This window comes from Bufo gargarizans, chromosome 6 (assembly GCF_014858855.1).
Source record: "Bufo gargarizans isolate SCDJY-AF-19 chromosome 6, ASM1485885v1, whole genome shotgun sequence".
Classification (NCBI taxonomy): Eukaryota; Metazoa; Chordata; class Amphibia; order Anura; family Bufonidae; genus Bufo; species Bufo gargarizans.
In genome coordinates this window covers 250,543,038-250,568,242 of record NC_058085.1, presented here as the reverse complement: position 1 = coordinate 250,568,242, position 25,205 = coordinate 250,543,038, and the positions used below count along the sequence as shown (strand labels likewise).

At 44.9% G+C, this 25,205-nt stretch overlaps 1 protein-coding gene across 1 annotated transcript; it reads right to left on the bottom strand.

Annotated features, from left to right (window-relative positions):
- Positions 1-9,599: 9,599 nt before the first annotated feature.
- Positions 9,600-22,796, bottom strand: LOC122942312 (glutathione S-transferase P 1-like). The gene is made up of 7 exons (XM_044299857.1): positions 22,667-22,796; positions 19,656-19,691; positions 14,866-14,978; positions 13,221-13,308; positions 12,998-13,101; positions 10,176-10,283; positions 9,600-9,843 (listed from the first exon to the last, which is right to left on the bottom strand). The coding sequence occupies exons 1-7, from the start codon at positions 22,704-22,706 to the stop codon at positions 9,658-9,660; spliced, it is 675 nt and encodes a 224-aa protein (XP_044155792.1). The 5' UTR covers positions 22,707-22,796; the 3' UTR covers positions 9,600-9,657.
- Positions 22,797-25,205: the final 2,409 nt, after the last annotated feature.

The window sequence follows — 25,205 nt, the reverse complement described above, 5'->3', positions numbered from 1 at the left end:
CAGGTACGGGGACGTCCAGGGTCTTCCTAGCAAGAACCTGGATGAGTTTGGCATCTGGTCGGGTGCCTGGACGTTTCTGATTAAGTTGAAACATTCAGGGGGGTCGGTTTCCCACATACCGTCATCTACTTTCCTTGGTCGGGATAGGATCATGGTGTTCTACAGGGGGCAGCCTAAGCTGTGTTACAAGTGCGGCAGCCCTTCGCACTTCAGCGCCAGCTGCCGAGTGCAGAGGTGCGCATTGTGCGGGGGTGAAGGCCATCTAGCTGCATCTTGTGGGCAGATTAGATGCAACCTGTGTGGTGAGCTAGGGCACCCGTTCAGTCGTTGCCCTCGCTCTGTCGCCAACGTGGCTCGTGCACGCACCGAGGCGAGCCGGGAGGCCCCCACTGCCGAGGCGAGTACTGGCGAAGGCGACAGGGCAGTGGGCTCAATGAAGAGAAAAGAAAGCCCGTCCCAGCAGAGACGGAGGGAAAGGCGTCAAATGGAGAGGGGGCAGGTGGAACCCCCTCCTGAGACCCTGGGGGATATCGGGGGGAATGAGGAACTCAGGAGACTAGACCGTTCCGAGGTGACTCTGTCCTCTTGCTACGAGAGTGCAACAGAGGAGAGTGAGACAGAGTCTAAAAGAACAAGAAGGAAACGTCTGACCAAAAAAAGATCTAGCCCGACTAGAGTGCCTGTGGAAGGCAAAACCAACTCCCCCCTGGACCTCTCTAATCCTGACTCTCTTCCCCTGGATCTTTCCAACCGGTACCTCACCTTGGATGAGATCTCCGCCTCCTCTTCTTCCGGGGAGGAGGTTGAAGGTGGGGAGCCAGAGGGGCAAGAGAAGGAGCCTCTAGAAGGGCCCGCGCCCCCCCCGGTGAGGATGCAAGGTCCTCGGGAGGTGGGGCGGGTCCAGACACTGGGAATGGGAATGACAAGGGTGGTGTGAGGGGGGAGGCGGTGGTGACTAATGAGATGGACACCACTGTCTCTCTCAAAAGAGATCGTGCCACCTTAGGGGGTAGCCCCAAGAGGGGTAAAAAGAAGAACAAGAAGCGGAAGGGAAGGAAGAAGGCCGTCTAATTTAATCACTCTATATGGCGGCACTCTCTCCGTTGACGCTGGCGACCATTAATGTCGCCAGTATTAAATCGGATGCGGCTAGGTTTGCAGCCTTTGATTTTCTCAGCCGGGTTGAAGCTGACATTTTATTTTTGCAAGAGACCAGGCTGCCAGATTTGGCGGCTGTGTACAAAGCAAAAAAGGAGTGGAGGTGTTGTCCATCATATTGGTCTCTTGCGGCTGAGCCGTATAGCGGAGTGGCGGTTCTTTTTACCGCACCAGTAGAAAGCCGATGAGTGATTGAATTAGAAATGGGGAGGTGTTTGATTTTAGATGTCCTCATGAAGGGTCAAGAGCTTCGTCTGATAAACATCTATGGTCCCCAAACCAGGTGGGATCGGAAGCGGCTCTTTATGAGGATCAAACCTTTCCTTTTTACGAGTCGGCAGGTGGTCAAGACCGGGGAGGCGCCAGAAACCGGCTGGCTTGCGATAGTGTATCCCTGAATAGCATAGCTAGCGAGGCTCGCCTGGTGGATGTCCACATTAGGCACACCCCAGGCCACGGTGGTTTCACTTATTATAGAGGTAGTCAGATTAGGTCTAGAATAGACAGGTTTTATTTAAAGGAGGAGACTACTTTTTCACCTTTAGAGGTGGTAGAGGTGGGATTCTCTGATCACTGTCTAATTATGTTCTCTTTGAATGTTGCAGAATCCCCCCAAATGGGAAGAGGCTATTGAAAGCTAAATTCGGCCCTCCTGGAGGAAGCAGAGGTGAGACAATCCTTTAAGGACTTCCTTCAGAGTCAGGTAGAGTTGCTGGATCTTTGTGACACTAAGTCTGAGTGGTGGGAGATATTCAAAGATCGGGTGGCAAAATTCTTTCCGCCAGCTCTCGAGCCTCAGGTCCCTGGACAGGTACCACTTGTATCAGGGGCTGAGGAGGAAACTCGAACAACTGGTCTCGACTGGAGGTAGCCGAGAGGATATATCCAGGGTGAAATCTTTGCTTAAGAGGTGCCAGTACGATAGGCACGCATCTTTGGTTTTTGAGAGGGATTTCGGGAAGTACCGCTCGTCTGACCCTTACAGAAACTGTAAGATGTCAGTGAAAAGTAAGTTGGTGACAGGACTGGTCGATGGTACGGGATCTCTGGATAGGTCCAGATCAGGGATCTTGTAAATCGTCAAGTCCTTCTACTCGTGCCTCTTGAGGAAGAAGGATCTGAATCGGGCCAGGATTTCGGCTTTCCTGGCTGAAACCATCCCTGAGTCAAGAGTAGACCACTCTCTTGGCGTTTTGATAGAAGAAATCAGAGAAGAGGAAGTAAGCCTGGCGATCGAAGGGCTTGCCCTAAAGAAGTCGCCAGGCCCGGATGGCTTAACATCCGAGTTTTATAAGACCTTTAAGGACTCCTTGGTTCCCCTCTTGACTAAGGTATTCAATGAGTGCCTTTCCTCGGGTGCTCCTCAATGAGGAGGTCAGCTCTGATCCTTATATCAAAGGGTAAAGATCCGAGCCGTATTGAGAATTGGCGTCCCATAGCGCTTCTCAATACGGACAGAAAGATCCTGGCCAAGATACTGTTTAATCGGTTGGTGCAGTTTGCGCCCCGGCTCCTTTCGGAGACCCAACATTGCTCAGTTCCAGGCCGAAGCACGTTTAGTGCTGTGCTCGGTGTCCGAGAGGCAGTGGAGCAGAGTAGGGCGGGTAACTGGAAGTAACTGGTACATGCTGGCTTTAGATCAGGCAAAGGCTTTTGATCGGGTTGACCACGAGTACCTCTGGGCAGTCCTTCTGAAATATGGCCTGCCGGGGGGGTTTGTCGATTGGTTAAAGATCTTGTATGCAGGGGCAGAGAGTTTCCCGCTGGTGAACGGTTGGTCTGGCAGCCCTTTTGAGGTCGGGTCTGGAGTCCGCCAGGGTTGTCCATTGAGCCCGCTCTTATACGTGTTTGCGATTGATCCTTTTATTAGGAGGATTGATCGACGACCATTGGCGGGAGTCAGGATGAGTCTGGAGGAGCCAGAAGCCACTCTGAGGGTGGTGGCGTATGCCGATGATGTCACTGTTTTCATGTCCTCGGGAGGGGAGGCGGAATACGTGATGTCGGAGGTAGAACGCTACTCGGAAGTCTCCGGGTCCGTGATTAACCGGGATAAGTGTGAGAGTCTCTGGCTGGGAGGGGGTGATCCTTCTTTCGGTCTCCAGGACACCCTCCCAGAGCCCCAGTCGTCAGCCAAAGTCCTAGGCGTTCAATTCGGCCATAGGGATTATCCCACCCAAAATTGGGACAGCAGGCTCACGATCGCCGCTCAGAAGGTTGACCAGTGGAAGGGTTGGTCTTTGACCCTCAGGGAAAGGGTGAACCTGATCAAGACTTACCTTCTCCCTTTGCTTATCTATTTGGCCAGTGTATGTGTCTTGCCAGAACCTCTCTGGACTCGGGTTTACAGTCTGTTCTTTCAACTGTTATGGGGGAATAGGCTGAACCTAGTCAAGAGAGAGGTGACATACCGTACGAGGAGATTAGGGGGGTTGGGTATGGTCAACCCAGTGGTGTTCCTTGTGAACACCTTTGTTAAGATCAACCTGGCAAACCTCTGGAAAGAGAGGGCTCCTCCTTGGGTAGTCTCTTGCAGGGGTTGGTTTCGGTCTTTCTTCCAGGAGTGGGAGACAGGAGGGCAAGTGAAGGATTTGCGTACACCTCACGGATATCTTCCGGCTTATGTCACCCCGATTCTGAAGGTGATCCGCCGGTGGGGTTTGGGAGTGAGGGAAATCAAGACCCAGTCAAGGAGATCCCTTGACGAGAGGGTCTTGTTGACCCACTTCCGAAAGCCCCTGGCCCTTAAGGATTGCCCAAGCCGGGATCTAGACAGGGGTTTACAGTTGTTAAATTCGGCAAGGATCCCCTTGAAGTTTTGGGACTTGGCTTGGCGCCGCTTTCACGGGAAGCTGTATGTAAGGGGCAACTTGAGGTATAGGAACTCTGATGAAAGGGGTTGTCCCCGGGAGGAGTGTGGCGACATACTGGAAAGTATGGAGCACTTCCTGTTTCAGTGTCCCTTTAATACAGAGGTATACAAACGGGTAGGCGCATCCATTGGCTGGCCTAGGCTAGCCAACCTCTCCTATGCGGAATGGGCTTATGGAGCATTCAAAGGTTTGGGAAGAAGGGACCCATGCACAGCTTTTGTAGTTAGCATAGTGGTCAGGTACTTCACATGGAACGCACGGTGTTTAGTTTCCACCCAGCAGAAAGTCCTCCCTGTGGAAGAGGTGTGTAGGAACATTCTAGGTGACCTGGCGAAGGTTTGCTCTCGAGTGCGAGAAGGTTGGTACGGATGGGGTCTCTTACCTCTGGAGAGGCTTCACCTTTGATGTGCCTTAGCCTCAGTAGCACTTTTCCTGGTGTTGGGCTGAGGCTTTCACATTAGGTTTTTGTTTTGTATTTAAGATGAGTTTTTGAAGAAAGGTTTGCAAATGACTGAACTTGGGCCTTCGGGTGGATTTTAATATTGGTTTGTATAGATTGATATGGTTGTTATAAGATGTATATATTGTATGATAGGGTAAGTGGGGTGTAGTTAGGTTGGGTGGGATAGGGAGGGGGTGGGGGGGTTCATATTCTTTTTCTTGTGGGGAGGCCTGCATCCAGCCCTGGACTATGCGGACATAGGAGGACATGAGGCGAGGGGCTGGGTGTGGGTGGTGGAGGAAGGGCTAGCCTCATGGAGGGACAAGAGGCGGAGGTTGGCCCTGGGTGAGGGTGAAGGTGATGGGATAGATAGATTGGTAGGGTTAGTATAGGTTTGTTTTAGTTTTTTCTCATATATGTGTGTGTATAACAAAAAAAATAATAATAATAAAAAAAAAAAAATATATATATATATATATATATATATATAAATTTGGTATTTTGATTATTTATTGTGACAAGTTGTCATTTATTTTCTGTTAGAAACAATTTGTATAAATTTGTATATAGTCGGGGTTCAGCCGGATCGGATGTTTACGTTAGGCTAGGTTTAATTTTCTCTTTTTTAGTAGGTATGAATGAGATAGTATGCATGGAGCTGGGCCAGTAGGGTAAGTGTATATACTTGTTTTATATCTTGTTTGGAAGTTTTATGGCAAAATTTTTGTATTTTTGTATAAAATTAAAAAGAGTTCCTCAGTATATGCTCTTATTCTGTATATATGGACACTGCACAGTACCACTTCTCTTGTCCTGTATACTGGATGTAATTCTCAGTATCTTCTCTTATTCTGTATATATGGACACTGCACAGTACCACTTCTCTTGTCCTGTATGCTGGATGTAATTCTCAGTATCTGCTCTTATTCTGTATATATGGACACTGCCAGGGGAGCAACCAGGAATTTTGTCTAGGGGGGGGGTCCGAAAGGCAAAAAAACGTGGCATGTGTAAATGTGGCATGTATAGTGCGCTGTGCTAATTCTTTTGCCTGCCCATTTTTCAAAGCCCCCTTTATATTTAAAAATGCGCGGGGGGTGTAGTGTGTTGCGCTGATTCTTTTACTTGGTGATTTTTAAAGCTCTGTAGGAATAGAACAATGCGTTGCGCGCCCATTATTAAAAGCCCCTCCTACATATAATAGGCCACTCCCAACAAACACTGTACAGCTGAAATTCTATTGTTAAGGCCTGTCTCTACACATCATACAGAGAGGGGGAGGCCTGTCCTGGCTGCACTGCCTGCTTCACATCATACAATAAACAGCAGGCTACAGCCAGGAAGCTCCTGCACTCTCCTCCCTCCCCAGATCCTGCTCAAGGCCTGTGGTTCCCCCCACCATCTGCCACCCGCCCGTGGTCTGCTGCCCTCTTTGGCCCCCCCCTTCCATTTTGCCACACTCCTTTTTAAATGATCCCTGGCCCAGTGAAAACGCCTGAGCTTGTGGATCTTGCTTACAAATGGCTTCTTCTATGCACTGTAGAGTTTCAGCTGGCAACGGTGGATGGCACGGTGGATTGTGTTCACTGACAATGGTTTCTGGAAGTATTCTGTGATTTCCTTTACAGTAGCATTCCTGTTTGTGGTGCAGTGTCGTTTAAGGGCCCGGAGATCACGGGCATCCAGTATGGTTTTACGGCCTTGACCCTTACGCACAGAGATTGTTCCAGATTCTCTGAATCTTCGGATGATGTTATGCACAGTTGATGATGATAGATGCAAAGTCTTTGCAATTTTTCGCTGGGTAACACCATTCTGATATTGCTCCACTATCTTTCTGCTCAACATTGTGGGAATTGGTGATCCTCTACCCATCTTGGCTTCTGAGAGACACTGCCACTCTGAGAAGCTCTTTTTATACCCAATCATGTTGCCAATTGACCTAATTAGTGTTAATTGGTCTTCCAGCTCTTCGTTATGCTCAAATTTACTTTTTCCAGCCTCTTATTGCTACTTGTCCCAACTTTTTGGGGATTTGTTGACGCCGTGAAAATTTGAATCAACGTATTTTTCCTTTAAAATGATACATTTACTCGGATTAAATGTTTGATCTGTCATCTACGTTCTATTACAAATAAAATAATAAAATATTGACATTTGCCATCTCCACATCATTGCATTCCGTTTTTATTCACAATTTGTTTAGTGTCCCAACTTTTTTGGAATCCGGTTTGTACTACTACCACACAGATAGCGCCCCCTTCAACAATTATTTGCACGCAGTGCTCAAAAAAAATAACTGCGCCCAGACACTAATAGTATAAAGCTAATGTCCCCCAAAAATTATTGTGCTAAGCTGATACTGTGGCAGGGTTCCCCCAAAGTAACAGTGCTCCCCGAAATAGAAATAATTCTCTGCCAGAGCACACTTAGTAGTAATAATGCCCCTATAGTGCCCATACTAGTAATCATGTTCCTCATAGCCCCCCAGTAGTAGCAAAGCTCACCATAATACCTCCTAGTACTAATAATTCACCCTACAATATGACAGTACATGAAATACCCCTGCCTAGTGCCCGCTGTTGAGCTAATGTCCCCATAATGTATGCCAGTATAAAGTACCCCTATATAGTGCCCCAGTAAATGCCCTCATAGTGCTCCTCTCCCCCTTCCCCACAGTGTCCCCCATAATATGCCAGTAAAAAATGCCCCTTCTAAGTGCCACCATATGCCCCAATAGTGCTCCTCTCCCACATAGTGCCCCCAAATAATGCCCCATAGTGCCGCTCTCACTATAGTGCCTCCAATAATGTGCCAGTAAAAAATGCCCCCTTAGTGCCACCAGATGCCATAATGCCCCCCATAATGTGCCAATAAGAATAAAGGCCCCTTTAGAGCCCCCACTTCCCCATAGTGCCCCTAAATAATGCCCCTATAGTGCCACCAGATGCCCCATAGTGCCATTCTCCCCTATAGTGCCCCCCATACTGTGTCAATAAAAAAAATCCCCTTTAGACCCCCCAGATGCCCCCATAGTGCTCCTCTCCCCCATGGTGCCCCCCCCCCATAATGTGCCAGTAAAAAATGCCCCTTCGAAGTGCCACCATATGCCCCTTCGAAGTGCCACCATATGCCCCAATAGTGTTCCACTCCTATATGCCCCAATAGTGTTCCACTCCTCTCCCCTATAGTGCCTCCCATAATGTGCCAGTAAAAAATGCTCCCTTAGTGCCACTAGATGCCATAATGCCCCCATGTGCCAATAAGAAAAAAAGGCCCCTTTAGAACCCCCACTTCCCCATAGTGCCCCCAAATAATGCCCCTATAGTGCCACCAGATGCCTCATAGTGCCGTTCTCCCTTATAGTGCCACCCATAATGTGTAAAAAAAAAAAAATGCCCCTTTAGAGCCCCCATAGTGCTCCTCTTCCCCATGGTGCCCCCCCATAATGTACCAGTAAGAAGTGCCACCCCCAAAAAAATTGGGCTGTAAGAATTGTCAGATGCCCCCATAGTGCCAGCTCCCGCCCCTTCAGGAAAAAAAAAAGAAAACACTGATACTTACCTTCATCAGCAGCGATGTGAAGCAGGCCTCTTCCGGCCTGTGTCCCTGCTGTGTGCTGCCCGGCTCAAGTGGCGCGATGATGATGTCATCGTGCCGCCTGAACCGGCCTCTGATAGGCTGCAGGCATTAGTGCCTGCGGCCTATCAGAAGAACAGGGGAGGGACACGCCTCTCCCTTCCCTGCCGCAGCACAGGCATCTGTATCGCTGTCCTGAGGACAATGGAAGCGCTCATCTCCTACTGCCCCCCCCCCCCCACTGCTTCCGCAATTACATCCAGGGCCACGCCGCCTGTGGTGATCGGCGGTGCGGCCCTGAAGGATAAAAAAAATATATATATTGTCTGGTTGTTCTAGGGGGGGTCCAGACCCGCTGGACCCCCCCTGTAGGTGCGCCACTGGACACTGCACAGTACCACTTCCATAGTCCTGTTTACTGGGTGTAATTCTCAGTACCTGCTCTTATTCTGTATATATGGACACTGCACAGTACTTCTCCTGTCCTGTATACTGGGTATAATTCTCAGTATCTATATAAACATGTGAAAGGGTTAATGAATAAACCCATTGAGAAAGCTAAGTAAAGCAATAGAAGACAAAGCACAATCTCGCCTTTACAAGCAATGACTGCACAAAGAAAAGTCACATGAGACCCAACTGACTAGAGGAATTTTTCCTCCTAGTGATCTTGTGCCTGCACAGTTAATTCACATGACACACTGATACCATACAAGGTTTTTTTTCTCACTTGATGAACCTGGTCAATGACAGCTATTAACATGTGATCTAATTTGAGATAAACTGACATATGCTGGCCCAGTTATGCCAAGTCCACATTCCTTTGGCACACCCTTGGCTAATGAAATTCCTTGGATGCATAATATGTATACAGGGGTAGATTTGTCACCCATTCCCAAATGTATGGGATGTAAGTAGGATGCATTGCTAAAAGGGAAAACTTGCACACTGCATCTGAGAAGATGGAGGGAGACCTCATGTTAGACTTATTGGCCAGTAAGAAGCACTGAAAGAGCTCATGTATCTTCAATGCAACTCATTCTCATTTCTTGCTTAAAAGGGCACGTTAACCTCTAAAAGAAATATCTTTTTAACCATTGGTTATTTCAGTCTTCAATAGGAGGGAAAATGTTATTCTTTAAGGATAAACCATTTATGTGTGATCAGTCTGATCCCCCAGGACCCTCAGCTATCAGCAAAACTTGAATGGGACTGAGCTAAAGTACCATGTAGAGCCAGAGCCTAGATCAATGAACTAGAGAGCAATCATTTCTGACCTATCCCACAAGGGCTTTCTAGGACGTTTGTTGGAATAGGCTGATTGGTGGACGTCTTTGTGTAGACAGCCCCTTCATTTTGTTCATTGTTGGGGGGTCCTGGGGGTTCAATTTCACCAGTCAAAAATTCTTAGGGAAATGCTATTAATATTTAAATCCTAGAAACTCCTGTAAGGCAAATTAGCCATTACATTACAAAGTAACACCGGGCAACACTTTTCAACCTAAAAACATTCATGATATTTTATTTATGGTTCATTAATCCAAAAACGTTATTGCATTTACAGTGAAAATGAAAGTATTGTGTAACAGTTCTGATAAAAGCTGCTCATTTGTGTTTTGGGGTGATAGGTCGCTTATTGCGCTTCTCAGATTTCAAGTACTCGCTGAGTTTGGGACGAGAGGCAATGCGTTCCACATAGGCAGAGAGCAGAGGGAATGAGGTCAAACATTTTGGGTCGAGGTCAAGGTGACAGTGAAGAATGTCCAGCAAATTGTAGTCTGTATATGAGATCTGTAATAAGAATGAGAGGTAACATTGATCCCAATTTCTATACTTCACATGTGTTCTGCCCCCCCCCCCCCCTTCACCACTACCATAGATTGGGTAGCAATCGTGTCCTTCCACATAACAGTCCCAAGCTAACCCTAAAATACCACTTACAAAGGTCTCTTAACACAGCCCTACTGAGACTCCCAGTCACTGAGCCTAATTATCCCACCACTCTGTGGTCTAATGTTCTTTTGCAGAACCTATCCCTTCCCTAAATCCAGTAAAAACAGAGGGCCACATGGCTCCTTATCTAGACTCGCCTAGGTGTCCTGCACTTATTTTATTAATTTTACCTTATCTCCAACCACAAATTTAGTTCCATTGGAATTGTTGGAAAGTATCCTTTCAAATGCTGAGAGTTGATTGGGCAGGTCTTTTATGTATTTCTCCTTACCAGTCTCCTAGAAAATAAAGATCAATGGTTTTTCTACATACAGTATATGAAAAATGTGCAACAGGACATGTCTACTTTATCGCAGCAACAGTAAGTGGTGCTAGTGGGCCTGAAAGAGTCCCATAGCCCAATACAGTCCCCAATAGCAGAAGTTCCAGAAAGTGACATCAGTAGCCATATGCAGTCTCCCTTCTGCTTTTATCAGTATGGCAACCCTGCCTATCTAGTCTCCATCAAAGCAGGTATCAGTCTGTTGTGTAGGCTTTAGTAGCCAGTGGGATAACTGTTTTACTTCTATACTTTTCCTGAGGGTTGTCACAGTATAGACCCTGCTGGTGGTATATATGAACAGAATATGCCAGCAATGTCAGAATGGCTGAGGCCCGACTGCTGTGACCTGTGCTGATTGATAAAATGATGATACAGAAGCACTTGGAAAGTACTGTACCCCTTTGGCTTAATGGTTAACAACTGACAATAATTGGTCAACCATGAGACCTCAAAAGAGAGCCAAGTGTAGCCAATACCTTCTAGTTCCACTGCCACTTCACTCTAGTGAATGGTCACATCAGTTTGAATCCCAATGATCAGATATTGATATGATCAGTCTTTCTTATCTGTTTGTCCAATCTAATATTTAAAGCAGACAGATGTACAAAAAAGTGTTCCCTTCCTTTAACTCACATATGTCAATGTCTGAGAACCTCAAAACTTGTATATGATATGTATGTGAGTGCTATCAGAAACTCTTTTTGTGAATTGAGTAATTCTTTAAGGCTACTTTCACACTTGCGTTAGGAGCGGATCCGTCTGGTGTCTGCACAGACGGATCCGCTCCTATAATGCAAACGCTTGCATCCGTTCAGAACGGATCCGTTTGCATAACTGTTTATTTCAGATCTGATTTTTCACTTCGGAAAACTCAGATCCGACAGTATATTCTAAACACAGAAGCGTTCCCATGGTGATGGGGACGCTTTATGTTAGAATATACTGAGAGCTGTGTACACGACTGCCCCCTGCTGCCTGGCAGATGCTGCCAGGCAGCAGGGGGCAGACCCCCCCCCCCCCCTCCTGTATTTAACTTATTGGTGGCCAGTGCGGCCCCCCCTCCCTCCCCAGTATTAAATATGACCAGTGCGGCCTCCCCCTCCCTCCCTCCCCAGTATTAAATATGACCAGTGCGGCCCCCTCCCTCTATATTTATTGGTGGCCGGGCCAGTGCGGATTCCAAGTATTGTGAGCAGTGCGGCCTCCCCTCTCCCCCCCTAATTAAAATCACCCCCCCCCCCCCATCATTGGTGGCAGCGGAGAGTACCGATCGGAGTCCCAGTTTAAATCGCTGGGGCTCCGATCGGTTACCATGGCAACCAAGACGCTATTGCAGTCTTGGCTGCCATGGTTACTTGGCAATAAATACAAGCATTATACTTACCTGAAGAGCTGCGATGTCTGACCGGCCGGGAGCTCCTCCTACTGGTAAGTGAAAGGTCTGTGCGGCGCATTGCCTATAGCACAGACCTGTCACTTACCAGTAGGAGGAGCGCCCGGCCGGTCAGACATCGCAGCTCTTCAGGTAAGTATAATGCTTGTATTTATTGCCAAGTAACCATGGCAGCCAAGACTGCAATAGCGTCTTGGTTGCCATGGTAACCGATAGGAGCCCCAGCGATTTAAACTGGGACTCCGATCGGTACTCTCCGCTGCCACCAATGATGGGGGGGGGGGGTTATTTTAATTAGGGGGGGAGAGGGGAGGCCGCACTGCTCACAATACTTGGAATCCGCACTGGCCCGGCCACCAATAAATATAGAGGGAGGGGGCCGCACTGGTAATATTTAATACTGGGGAGGGAGGGAGGGGGAGGCCGCACTGGTCATATTTAATACTGGGGAGGGAGGGAGGGGGAGGCCGCCGCACTGGTAATATTTAATACTGGGGAGGGAGGGGGAGGCCGCACTGGTCATATTTAATACTGGGGAGGGAGGGAGGGGGAGGCCGCCGCACTGGTAATATTTAATACTGGGGAGGGAGGGGGGCCCGCACTGGCCACCAATAAGTTAATTACAGGAGGAGGGGGGGGGGTCTGTACACAGTTCTCAGTATATTCTAACATGAAGCGTCCCCATCACCATGGGAACGCCTCTGTGTTAGAATATACTGTCGGATCTGAGGTTTACGATGTAACTCAAATCCGATGGTATATTCTAACATAGAGGCGTTCCCATGGTGATGGGGACGCTTCAAGTTAAAATATACCATCGGATCGGAGAAAACTCCGATCTGATGGGGACTCCTGACTTTGCATTGAAAGTCAATGGGGGACGGATCCGTTTGAAATTGCACCATATTGTGTCAACATCAAACGGATCCATCCCCATTGACTTGCATTGTAAGTCTGGACGGATCCGTTTGGCTCCGCACGGCCAGGCGGACACGAAAACGCTGCAAGCAGCGTTCAGGTGTCCGCCTGCTGAGCAGAGCGGAGGCCAAACGGTGCCAAACTGATGCATTCTGAGCGGATCCGCATCCACTCAGAATGCATTGGGGCTGTACGGATCCGTTCGGGGCCGCTTGTGAGAGCCTTCAAACGGAACTCACAAGCGGAGCCCCGAACGCTAGTGTGAAAGTAGCCTAAAAGTGTTTGAAAATTCTGAAGTTGAAGAAACTATGATACCACTTTCCATACAGTTAAACATACATAATCAATGATAAACGTACATATTCAAAGAATATCAGGCGGCCATATTTCAGCCTCAGGTCCTCCACGCCATCATTCACCATGTCGATAAGTGCACTCTCCTGATTGTTGCTGCCACTGATCCCTTTGTGAGAGGTAAGAACGGATTAGATAGAAGATTTCAGGAATATAACACTGAATATAACATTACAATATACACTACAAAGACTAGACACACTGCAAATCATGGCATTGAAGTCTCACCAAATATGCGGCCCAGGTATCTCAGGATGCTGTTGCTCTGATACAAAACAAAGTCTCCATGTTGAAATTTAGGTAGTTGACCAAAAACCTGAATGGTATAGTAAACATTAGTAAATAGTCCAAAAAGGTAATTGAAGTCCAGAAAGGCTATAAAAGAATAGAAGTACAAAAGAAGTAACAATCCAAAGCCTCCACCCCCCCCCATCCCTGAGTCTTGCTGTATCTTTTTTTTATTTATTTAAACTAGTCAAAAATTCTGTGCTGATTTCATACATCTTCATAGGGACTATAGATTTGTTTTCAGATATAGAAAATCTCCTTTCACGGATGAATGGACTAAAATGATACAATTCTTGCTGCTCAGAGCTGCCACTAGGGGGAGCTTATAAGTGTACTAAAGATACATTTTCTACAATTACTCCATTAAAGGGACATCGCCATCCAAAAAATGTTAGCACATAAAAAAGAGATAACACACCTATCCACAGGTTCTGTGTGGTATTACAGTTCAGCACCATTCACTTCAATACCAGACACAGCCCATGGACAGGTGTGGAGCTGTTTTTGGAATCCCAGACAACCAGTTTAATTGCCTTTATATGAATATTCTTTTTTCCTTTTTCTTTTTCAAATGGGTGGATGATTTCCTGGATATAACATTTGAAGTCACTCCATGTATTTAGCTACCGGTCCAGGCTCTTTAACTTCCTCTTTTGGTTGGACTTTTTAGAGCAGGAAATAGCCTTGCTTTACTTTCTTCTACCATTTCGCAACCAGAGAGGGAAAAGGGATGAGTGACTCAATTAGAGCATCACACATTGCACTTATAAGTGTAATGCTCTTCTGTGGGCTTCTTTATCTAGGTCTACCAGGAGAACAAACCTGTCATACTGTTATCCTAATTCTACTAATCTACTATGATACTAACAGATCATCTTCCCCTCATATCAGCAACATACAATGAAATCAGCCAAAAAATTATATTCTAACAAAAAAAAATCCATGAAAACTAAAAAAAAAGTGAAGGAAGTGTACATTTAAAGAGCATCTGTTAGTAGGATGCTCTGTAGAGCATTGTGGCTCTTTCAAAAAAAATTCCTTGGAGCCTCATTTGCATGAACTTTTGTGTTGTCTCATATGTCTCATATGAGTTGTCTCATATGAGAAATTGGTGGCATATAACTAGGATATACCACCAATGTCAGACAGGTTTGGGTCCCACCTCTGGGACCTGCATCTATCTCGGGAATGGGACCCACAAAGTGATTGGAGAGCAGCCGTAGCCACCCTCCATTCATTTCTATTGGACGGCTGAAAAAATCTGAGAGCTGACTCGGCTATGTCCATCAGTGCAAGATAAAGGAGCTGTGCCATGTTTGCGCAGTGCGAGACTCCCGAAAATAGGCATCATCTATATTTCAAACTTCCATAGTAATAAATGGAAAGCACCCCATACATGCGCAGTATACTCTCCTTCACTTTCAGGGGCCAGTTCTGTAGGTGCAAGTCCCAGAAGTGATATGCCATGAGACAATGCCTTCTGCATGCCTTATAATCTTTTCAAAAAACTTTCTTGACACATCTGCAAGAATGACATTACAACATAGGAAAGAAACAGCTTGACAGGCCATAGGAAGAATCTCACCGCTGTCTTCTTGATTTCACTTTTCCCAGAGAACCAATCTGCCATCTGCACTTCTTCATCAGTCCATGAAGCCCCCTGATCGGCTAGTAACAGTCTAATGGTCTCAGCCCTCCCTGGAAAAAAAAGCACATCAAGGAAATGATCAATTCCATCCATCAGTGGAGAAGAACAGCCATCGCTGGAGAGGTTTTATACTAGGACATTTTCACCATTCTTTACAGTTCACTGTTGTTAGAAGGTTTTCCCCAAATAAAATCTGATTACAATCTTTACTATTGTTGGCATCTCAATTGTAATTGCTAAATAATACTTTAAAGGGTAACTGTCATGTTTTCATCAAACATTTTTTTTTTGCATATGTTACTGCTGCAGCAGCATTATGCATAAAGAAATCTTTAGTTTCTTTACAAACCACAGTTTTCCTTGAGTTTTTCCCTTAGTTACGGCTGTTTAAACATTTACAATATAAGGACCTTCTCAAGATGGCTCCTCTGCCAGTTCTGAGGCCAAAACTGCTTTCCCTCACTTCACATACAGTGAGGAACAGAAGTATTTGAACACCCTGCGATTTTGCAAGTTCTCCCACTTAGAAATCATGAAGGGGTCTCAAATTCACATTGTAGGTGCATTTTCACTCTGAGAGACAGAATGAAAAAAAAATGTAGGGAATCACTAGCATGATTTTTAAAGAATTTATTTGTCTTGCACTGCTGAACAAGAATTTGAACACCTGAGAAACAGCAAGAATTCTGGCTCTCAAAGACCTGTTACTGTGTCTTTAAAAAGTCCACCTCTACTCCACTCATTAATATAACTTAGTAGCACCTGTCTGAGCTCTTTAAAGACACCTGTCGACCCCACAGTCAGTCAGACGCCAATTACTACCATGGGCAAGACCAAAGAGCTGTCAAAGGACACCAGAGACAAAATTGTGGACCTCCACAAGTCTGGAAAGGGCTACGGGGCAATTGCCAAGCAGCTTGGTGAAAATAGGAAGAGGCTAAAGACGACTGTCAGTCTCCCTCGGACTGGGGCTCCATGCAAGATCTCACCTCGTGGGGTATCACTGATGATAAGAAAGATGAGGAATCAGCCCAGAACTACAAAGGAGGAGCTGGTCAATGACATGAAGAAAGCTGGGACCACAGTTTCAAAGGTCACTGTCGGTAGAACACTACGCCGTCATGGTTTCAAATCATGCATTGCACGGAAGGTTCCCCTGCTCAAGTCCTCACATGTCCAGGCCCATCTCAAGTTTGCCAATGACCATCTGGATGATCCAGAGGAGGCATGGGAGAAAGTCATGTGGTCACATGAGACCAAAGTAGAACTTTATAGTCTAAACTTCACTCGTTGTGTTTGGAGGAAAAAGGAGGATGAGTTGCTTCCCAAGAACACCATCCCTACTGTGAAGCATGGGGTGCTAACATCATACTTTGGGGGTGCTTTTCTGCGAAGGGGACAGGACAACTGCACTGTATTAAGGAGAGGATGAAAGGGGCCATTTATTGTGAGGTTTTGAGCAACAACCTCCTTCCCTCATTCAGAGCATTGAAGATGTGTCGTGGCTTGGTCTTCAAACATGACAAAAACCCGAAGCATACAGCCAGGATAACCAAGGAGTAGCTCAGTAAGAAGCATATCAAGGTTCTGGAGTGGCCTAGCCAGTCTCCAGACCTAAATCCAATAGAACATATTTGGAGGGAGCTGAAACTCTGTGTTGCTCAGCGACAGCCCCGAAACCTGACAGATCTAGAGGAGATCTGTGTCGAGGAGTGGGCCAAAATCCCTGTTGCAGTGTGTGCAAACCTGGCCAAAAACTACAGGAAACATTTGACCTCTGTAATTGCAAACAAAGGCTTCTGTACCAAATATTAACACTGATTTTCTCAGGTGTTCAAATACTTATGTTCAGCAGTGCAAGACAAATTCTTTAAAAATCATACAATGTGATTTCCTGATTTTTTTTTATTTTATTCTGTCTTTCAGAGTGGGAATGCATATACAATGTGAATTTCAGACCCCTCCATGATTTCTAAGTGGGAGAACTTGCAAAATCGCAGGGTGTTCAAATGCTTCTGTTCCTCACTGTACACACTTGCTGTAGCCAGCAGCTCTCTGCCAGTCAATCAGATTGGATTACTGAGAGACATGCCTCCTCACTCTGAAGCTTAATGCAGGCATGAAGTGTGAAGGACCGCCCCTCTGTCTTCCGTTTACATTAAGTTGGGAGACAGATGAGCCCTAGCAACAGTCTTTTAAGGGAGCAGTGGAAAGGGACAGAGGACATTAATAAAAGCTGTTATTATAAGGTACTGTAATTACAGATCTTTTGACAATCATTGACAGACTAACTAAGGTATACTGTACATGCCTAGCTCTTATAAACTAGCAAATAAAATAAAAATGATAGTTACCCTTTAACTTTAAAAAAATGCCACTGTTACCTTCATCTTTGCACACAATTTTACAGCTTACACATAATCTCTAGAAATCGAGAGACTTGGTAAATACATCTGAATTACAGCTAGCAATTAGAATCTAGAGCTGCATTCACAATTCTGCAGTCTTCAAACCTAAAATCTCCAAGTATTTCATATTTGATCAGTATCTACATAGAGCTCGCACTGGTAATTTGTATTCTGGGAACTGTTTTTACACCCCAGCATTGTACAGTATTACAACATAGTAAAATATAACTATTCCACTGCTCATAGCAACTAAAGAAACTGTGCAAAAGGCTCCACGAACATCCAGCAAGTGGAGATAGTAACTCCACCTCTCAAACATCCCTCAACTAATGACCTATTTACCTACATGGTGGAACTCTTATTGATGGCCACATATATTCAACTAGTGAGGGGGGGGGGGGGGGATTCCATCACCCCTGATGATCAGCTGAATGCCACCAAACTGCAGTACCAGGCACAAAACACAATCACATGTATGGTGCTTGCCTGGGTAAAGGCTATCACCATATCCCTTCCATTCAGGTGGTAAGAGGTAGTGACTGGGGCGTAACCCCTATAAATCCGTTGGTTGTTATATGCTGCTTCAGGTTGAAAAATATACTGATAGTCAAGCAAAAAGAGTAGATGTACTCAACATTTATTATTATAATTATTAACTTTGTCTATTTTTATTCATGGTTAAATGATCAGTTTTAATCCATTACAAGCTGACCTTGCAAAGCCAAGTATTAGAACTTTTAATGATGTTTTTACTTCTACTTATGTATATTGTACATTGTATGTATTCTAGACCAGTGTTTCCCAACCAGTGTGCCTCCAGCTGTTGCAAAACTACAACTCCCAGCATGCCCGCCCAGCCAAAGGCTGTCCAGGCATGCTGGGAGTTGTAGTTTTGCAACAGCTGGAGGCACACTGATTGGGAAACACTGTTCTAGACTTTATATTATATATTTTTTAGATATTATCTGTTTTAGCTAGTAATTGCAAAGCTTTACTGTGATCTCTGACAATGAAGGTGTTTTAGCATTATTTTCATTATTATTATTGTCATTATAGCATATTTTAGTTATTATCTTGTCTGTTTTATGTATACAGTATGTGCCATGACGTAATAAGAGTAATCCACTCTTGAAGTGCATTGTTCCCATTAATAAAATCCTTCTTGTATGAAAGCTAATCTCTCATCCGCCCGATGACAGCGCCCAAGTAGGACAGTCTTTCTTGTCTAGCTTTTTGCTTGCATTTTGCTCCAGCAATAAGGCTGGCTCCAGTCCAGGCCAGTAGTCAGGGATATAAATACTAAGCTGCTCTACAAAGGTGTTGTGTCTGACATGAACATGTTGGAGCTACATTCTAACAACTACTGCGTGACGGTCCGTAGTGTAACTAGAACTGACTTGACTGGACACCACAGCTAATTTTTGAATGTGGTCCCGTCCACTCGATCCCCTTATTGCAGACCTCAGAACGGACCCAAAAAAATACTCACCTCTCTTCACCTCTTGCGGCTGCCTCTGCTCTTCGTGCAGCACTGTGGCTAGGCATGCACTACACAGTGACCTGACATTGCACAGCGTCAGGTCATAGTGTGTTCCTATGCACGCTATGTCAAATCCTGAAGCTGTGCGCTGCCAGGACTTTGTGCAGTGCATGCGCCTGGAGAAGACCAGGGAGTGGTGAGTAATACCAGTGCTAGAATTCGGAGCACCATACTCACCACTCCCTGGGCTCTGAAAATACATTGATGTGTCCTCCTACTGGGCCCCGTAGCAGTGCTTCTCCAGCTTCCATGGTAGCTACACTCCTGGTTTTTCACATCTAGTGCTTTCTGCACAGTCTGATACTAACAGCACTGCTTGGGCAATGTCAGACTGGGCAGAGGCACACCCCCAAATAGTAACCCCCATCTGGCACTGCCAAACTGCTAGTAATTAATTCAGAATTTCTGGCAGGAATAATAAAGGAATGGCATATCATAGAGTCGTAAGAATAGATGCACCAGAAATGTTATTACAAGGTGGATGCAAGTAATTGCTGAGAGGTTACAGGTCCTCTTTAACTAAGTTTTCTGCTGTCTGACTTATGTTATCTTGGTTTAAATTAAATAGGTTGTATGGTATTAGAAAAATTCAGTTTTTCCCCGTAACAGAAGCATAGTTGTCCTTGGACTCTGTCTGGTATAGGCCTCAGCGGCAATACTAACCCTACAGAAAGTTACAGAAGACTGATTAATATTATGCCATCTTATCAGCCAATCTTATACAATAAGAAGCTTTTGAAGTTTGTGAATTCTCTATTTGATCGTGAAATTGTACTCACCTCTAATTGGGAAGTAGCTCAGCGTGTATCCAGACACTAAGAATGAAAAAAATGACATTGATATTAAAAGATTCAATAGTTCTGCGGTCTCTTCACAACCATTCAAGTAAATGAGGATGAGCTACAATTCCAGACACAGCCCGTTTTTCTCATTTTGGATTAGCCCCCCCCCCCCCTTCCCCCTATTTACCGTTGCCTCCTGTTTTGCAGTAAATTTCTTAAATGCCCTCCCCTAATTTTGTGGCATGGCCTGTAATTAATTGAGAGTGGATTGCCTTATGGCAATTGAAAAAGATGCCAGTTGCAAAATGGAGGCGGAACTAGACTTTTAAAAAGTGCTAGCAATGTGAACCAGGTCCTGCGTAGATAATGCACCCAGCATTACAATGTAGAGAGGCATCCTTCAGACACAATGGTTAAGCTAGGTCTTTCCAGAAACAGCCCACTCATAAGATGTGCCTGGTATTGTAGCAATATCAGATGCAGCATTTAGAAAAGAGTGACGCTTATTCAGCGCAAAATTGACCACCAATATACACTTAACATCTGAGTTTTTCAACTGGAGCAGTGATTACGAATGCTACAAAATAGAAGGACATTGAAAACATAAAGAGCAGTAAGATGTACCAAAGTACCAGCTATTTGCCTACAGAATGCCAAGGTGGTACAAGGTGCCGTCCTTACTTGTTATGGTTGAAGTGTCTTCTCCTAGAGCTTTCCTGTATCGCTTGTATCTGTTAGTTCTGTATCCTTTCAGCTGTCAGTCTATACAGAAAGCAGCTTTATATAGAAAGCAGCTTCTGCTGAGTCACAATGACAGCCACACAGCATATAGGTAAGGGGTTGGTCATTGTAACTACAGGTAGCGAGACACGTAAGGGATGGGCCTTCAGTTGTACTATACAGTCATCCCATGCAACGTCTTTTTCACATATCAATACTTTGGGTGGAATTTATCATGAGGAGAATATTTGAAGTCAGTTTTGCTTGAGTCTATATTGTAGTACTTTATGCCACATTTATCTAATGTCACAGGTTGTTTGATACATTTGGCTTTTCCATAAACCTAACACTTCTGTCTAGAGAAGCTAATAAAATCAAAAGTCGCAATGATAAATCTGGAGTGAAACTCATTAACATCTACTTTTCCACCTATATTACAAAACTAGATTAAGTGGTGTAAAAATGCAAAAAAAAAGTCACACAATTTTGCGCAAGTGAGTGTAAAAAGTTGCAAATTAATGGGGGGAAAAAACTATCTTTGGGGCACCGAATTCTGAGAAAATAGCTTTTACTTTTCTGTCAGCATACTCTTAGTGGCATAAGTTATACCTTTCATTAGTTCTATTTTGGGGTATACAATTTACGTAAATGAATATTTTAATATTGAATTATTTTTTTTTACAGGGGAGAAGGAGGGAGAACTCGCATCATTCGTCAACACATGTATGGTCAGTGTATGCCAAATATCTTTTTGGCATACGTTGGGTAAAAGGGTTCAATGCATTCAGCTGAACATAGCAGACAAAATGCTATGAGAACATAACCTTACTGAGGGTCCCTCTCGCTACCACTCATACATTTAAGCTAACCACCCGGATCAGACATCTGTGTGGTCAAGAAAAATGGCCTGTGCATCAGCCACACCTTCCAGACCACCTGAGGCTCATCTGACCTGAACTCAGCATCATACTGGTTTAGGACGTTGTTAGTTTCTGACTGGTGGTCGATTTTTATTGCATATAGCATTCTGACATACTTGTATTCAATAAAAATACTCAAGACTATACCACCTTTGATGCAGTTTTCATTCATCTGTGGAAATGTTCCAAACTGTCCACCTACTTCTGCAGACTGGGGTTCTATGCTTACAGCAGTTAGTCAGCAAGAAGTTACGATACATAGCTATTCTGGGCTATAACAACACCCAAGTATGTCAATTTCTGGGTTCTGTAGGTGACAGAACTCTGAGGCCCAACAACATTTATTTCTTGTAAAGGCTTTAAAGGGGTTGCACAGCTTTTACTAAGTGATGGCGTGTCTTCAGGATAGGTAATATCTACTTGATTGGTTAGGGGTGGAGGGGTCCAATACCCTGCACCCCCAGTGATCAGCTGTTTGGGTGTAGCTCTGGCATCAGAGGTCGGTATCGGAATGACAAAGCTCTATCAACTGTATAGTGGAGGAAATTTGTTGCTACTTAGTTGATCCCATTGACGTCAATGGGACCGGCACTGCAGGGACGAGTTGTGTCCATTACACAATTGACAAAACTGTGTAGTTGCGGTGCTGACTTCTGGTGCTGGAACTACACCCAAACAGCTGATTAATCAGGGTGCGAACTAATCAACAGGCCAGAAAAAAAATAAATCACAAAAGAGTTTGTATGTCATACAAGAGTTTATAATGGACATAGCCCTAGGCAAAATTGTATTAGTATGTGCCATAGATAAGGCCATATCGTCTGCATGCAAAGCGATTCTGTCAACACGATAGCCAATCCTAACCCCCATGTAGACTGCATCTTGGTGAATGCTATGCATAAGCCCAGTCGTACAGAGGCCAAAGGAAGAAGACAGTAGCCCATTCACCATCCAAACCACAGTAAAAAAAAATCTTCAATCTTGCTGCTCTCACCATCCAATCTGTCAAAAAAACTGTAACCTGCAAATGTTATCAGTGGTAGATTTGCCTGGAATAAAACCTGATTGGTCTGCTTGAATGATACCATGAATAGCCAGGACAAGATGGTTGGCCAGCATCCTCATTAACACCTTATGGTCTACATTTATCAAGGATACTGGATGATAAAACCCACACTCATCAGGGTTTTTCCCAGTTTTCTATAATAATAGTTGTATCCTACATTGAATCAGGTAGGGATTCCTACTGAAACACATTATCATAAAGTGATGGTAACTGTGGAGCAATAATATTGTTATAATGAAAATAAACTTTTAGTGGAAGCCCATCTGGGCCAGAAGCTTTCCTGTTAGCCAAAGAAGACATACCTTCAGTAATCTCTTCCTGGGAGAATGGAGCATTTAGCATCTGAACATGTTCCTGGGACAGAGAGAAAAACTGAATATCATCTAAGAACAATTTTAAGGTAGGAATTTCTGTTTAGTCGCACAGACTGCCAGAGACACGACTAATTCACAACAAGGCCTGTGCCTCGTCAAAAACTAGGCACATCTTCCCACAGTGCAGGGGTTATCCTAGACTGGCGTAAAATGCTGGTCTATGATAAATCTCCCCCCGTGTCTGTGATATTGTAATTAACATAAAATCTTTGTAAAACTTTGAATTGAGTGAGAATTCCCAATACTTTTTGGTTTATGCTCTATTAGGTTGCAGGCAAAAACGTCACACAAGCCATCCATTATACCACCAGCAGGAGATCATGTTTACACGGCACGATCTGCTGCTGGTAAACGATAATTGCGCACAAACGATCGGGTTACCTGATGAAAGAATGTTTCACTCGTTCATTGGGTAATAGGCGGTACAATTACACCGTCCGATTATCACTATGATTATTCCTATAAACGCTTGATAGCGATAATCTGTGCGATTCTCGGTCCGTGTAAAGGGCCTTTAATACAGAGGACCGCTGGGGGGTGAGTGGAGGATGGGAGTGGTAGTTGTAACTGAGGGTGGTAGCAATACTCACAGTTCACAGTAGTTATCTCCACTCTGGCACTCTCTAGGGCCGTGCAATGACCGAAGGGTGTAACCTTTCTTCCCTTGGGGCACACCTTGGTCTTGGGGCTCCTGTCTGGTGGTAGTCGAGGTTACCTTGACGGTGAACAACTGGCAGGGTGAAAGGCAGAAGTGCAGAGGCAAATGGATGGTGGGGTCAATAATCAAGCCCATTGGAGAAATAAATAAAGTCCTACTTTACTGGACTGATAATAGAAGTAGTAGTACATATCGCAGTAAAAGGCATAGTTCCAAAGCATATCACTGTACTCCATATGTACATATGTACTCTCCCTCCCAACAGCTGTGTACAGTTGTAGTAGCCTATAGTATTCCTTGTCTCAGGCTAGACTGCTAACCAGGGGGCGGGTAAAGTCCATCACCCTGTTAACCTAAGCAATCTGCCAATGTTAAAGAGGACCATTCACAGGAATTTTCTAGTTTAATTAAATACCTTTCCTTGCGGGGTACCTCCCGCTGATGCTGACACCCTGGATGTTTTTTTTAAATACTGCTCGTATGCCCCGCTGTGTCCCCCTGCATTTTTACCGCTCAGTATGTTAATCCTGAGCAGCGGTACAGGGAGCTTCTCCTTGGGTGTGCCGCGGTCCAATCACAGCGGAGAGCGTCACAGCCAGGGAGAAGGTGAGCTGTTTTTTATCATTCAAACATTTAAAGCCTCATTCACACGTCTGTGTCCATGCTCAAATCCGTGAGAAGGTGGTCATTAATGCATCCATGAAGCTGTTCGTGAAGGATCCGTGTTGGGTCCGTGTGTCCGTTTTTTGCTGTCCGTGTTGCATCCGTGTTTCACTGACACTGAACAGCTGAAAAATAATTTTCAAAGCATCTCTTCTTAATGATCCGTGAAATACGGATGCAACACGGATGGCATCCGTGTTGCATCTGTGGTTTTCACTGACCCACAGACTATAATGGATGTGATGGATCCGTGAACACGGACAAAATAGAGCATGCATCTATGCTAAAAACACTGACCCACAGACCGTGCTAAAACACTGATGTCTGAATACACACATTAAAGAGAATGGGGACGTGTGCTGTCCATGGAGAACACGTACAGCACACGTTCGTGAAACACTGGTGTGTGAATGAGGCTTAACTCAGTAACATTGCATTAACCCTTTTAGCAATGCATATGCCTAATGGGGGTTGTCTAGTTTAAAAAATCCATTTATAAAACGTTTTTTTTTGGGTGGATGGAAGAGCTGAATACAAATACAAATAATAGAAGATCGCTGGTGTTCTTTCCAGAGAGCTGCTTTCAATGTCCCTTCTGAAAATAAAATGATAAAGTGTTCAAAAGTGGATAACCCCTGTGCTGTGCTTGAAGCTGCACAGTTGGACATACAGGCTGATTTTGGTTTTGCCTATAAGGTTTCAGACTGTGATTTCTGGCAGTTACTTAACCTGTATTTCTAGAAGAGGGTTTCCTGGACTTTGCTATTGTTATTTTCTGAAATGTCAATCATTCTTTATGACTTTAGCAACCTCATCGTGAGTTTCAGCAACGGTGAGCTAAAGGTATAACCAGCGATGACTAAACATTAATATCTAGTGTAACTGTCAAGGCAACTAAGGTGTAAAGACCCATCAACAGTACAAGAAAATAAAACTTAGGAAGGCATATAGGTCAATATCAGATCGGTGGAGGCCTGAATCCCAGCACCACTGTTGATCACCTTTTTGAAGGAGCTTCAGTGTTCCTGCAAGTGCTACGTTCTCTTCAGCGTTTACCTGCACACTGTCTCTATTGTGGCAGCAGTGCAGTATAATTATGCCTGGGAGAGAAAACTGGATTACACTTATCGCCAATTTCCTTTTCAG

What these genes read in the sequence shown, in the direction of transcription:
- LOC122942312 (XM_044299857.1), bottom strand. Translation starts at nt 22,706, where the DNA reads ATGCTAAATGCTCCATTCTCCCAGGAAGAGATTACTGAAG. An exon ending in CCAGGAAGAGATTACTGAAG is followed by an intron (nt 19,692 to 22,666) that starts GTATGTCTTCTT and finishes TTTCATTCTTAG; the next exon opens with TGTCTGGATACACGCTGAGC. An exon ending in GAGCTACTTCCCAATTAGAG is followed by an intron (nt 14,979 to 19,655) that starts GTGAGTACAATT and finishes TTTTTTTTCCAG; the next exon opens with GGAGGGCTGAGACCATTAGA.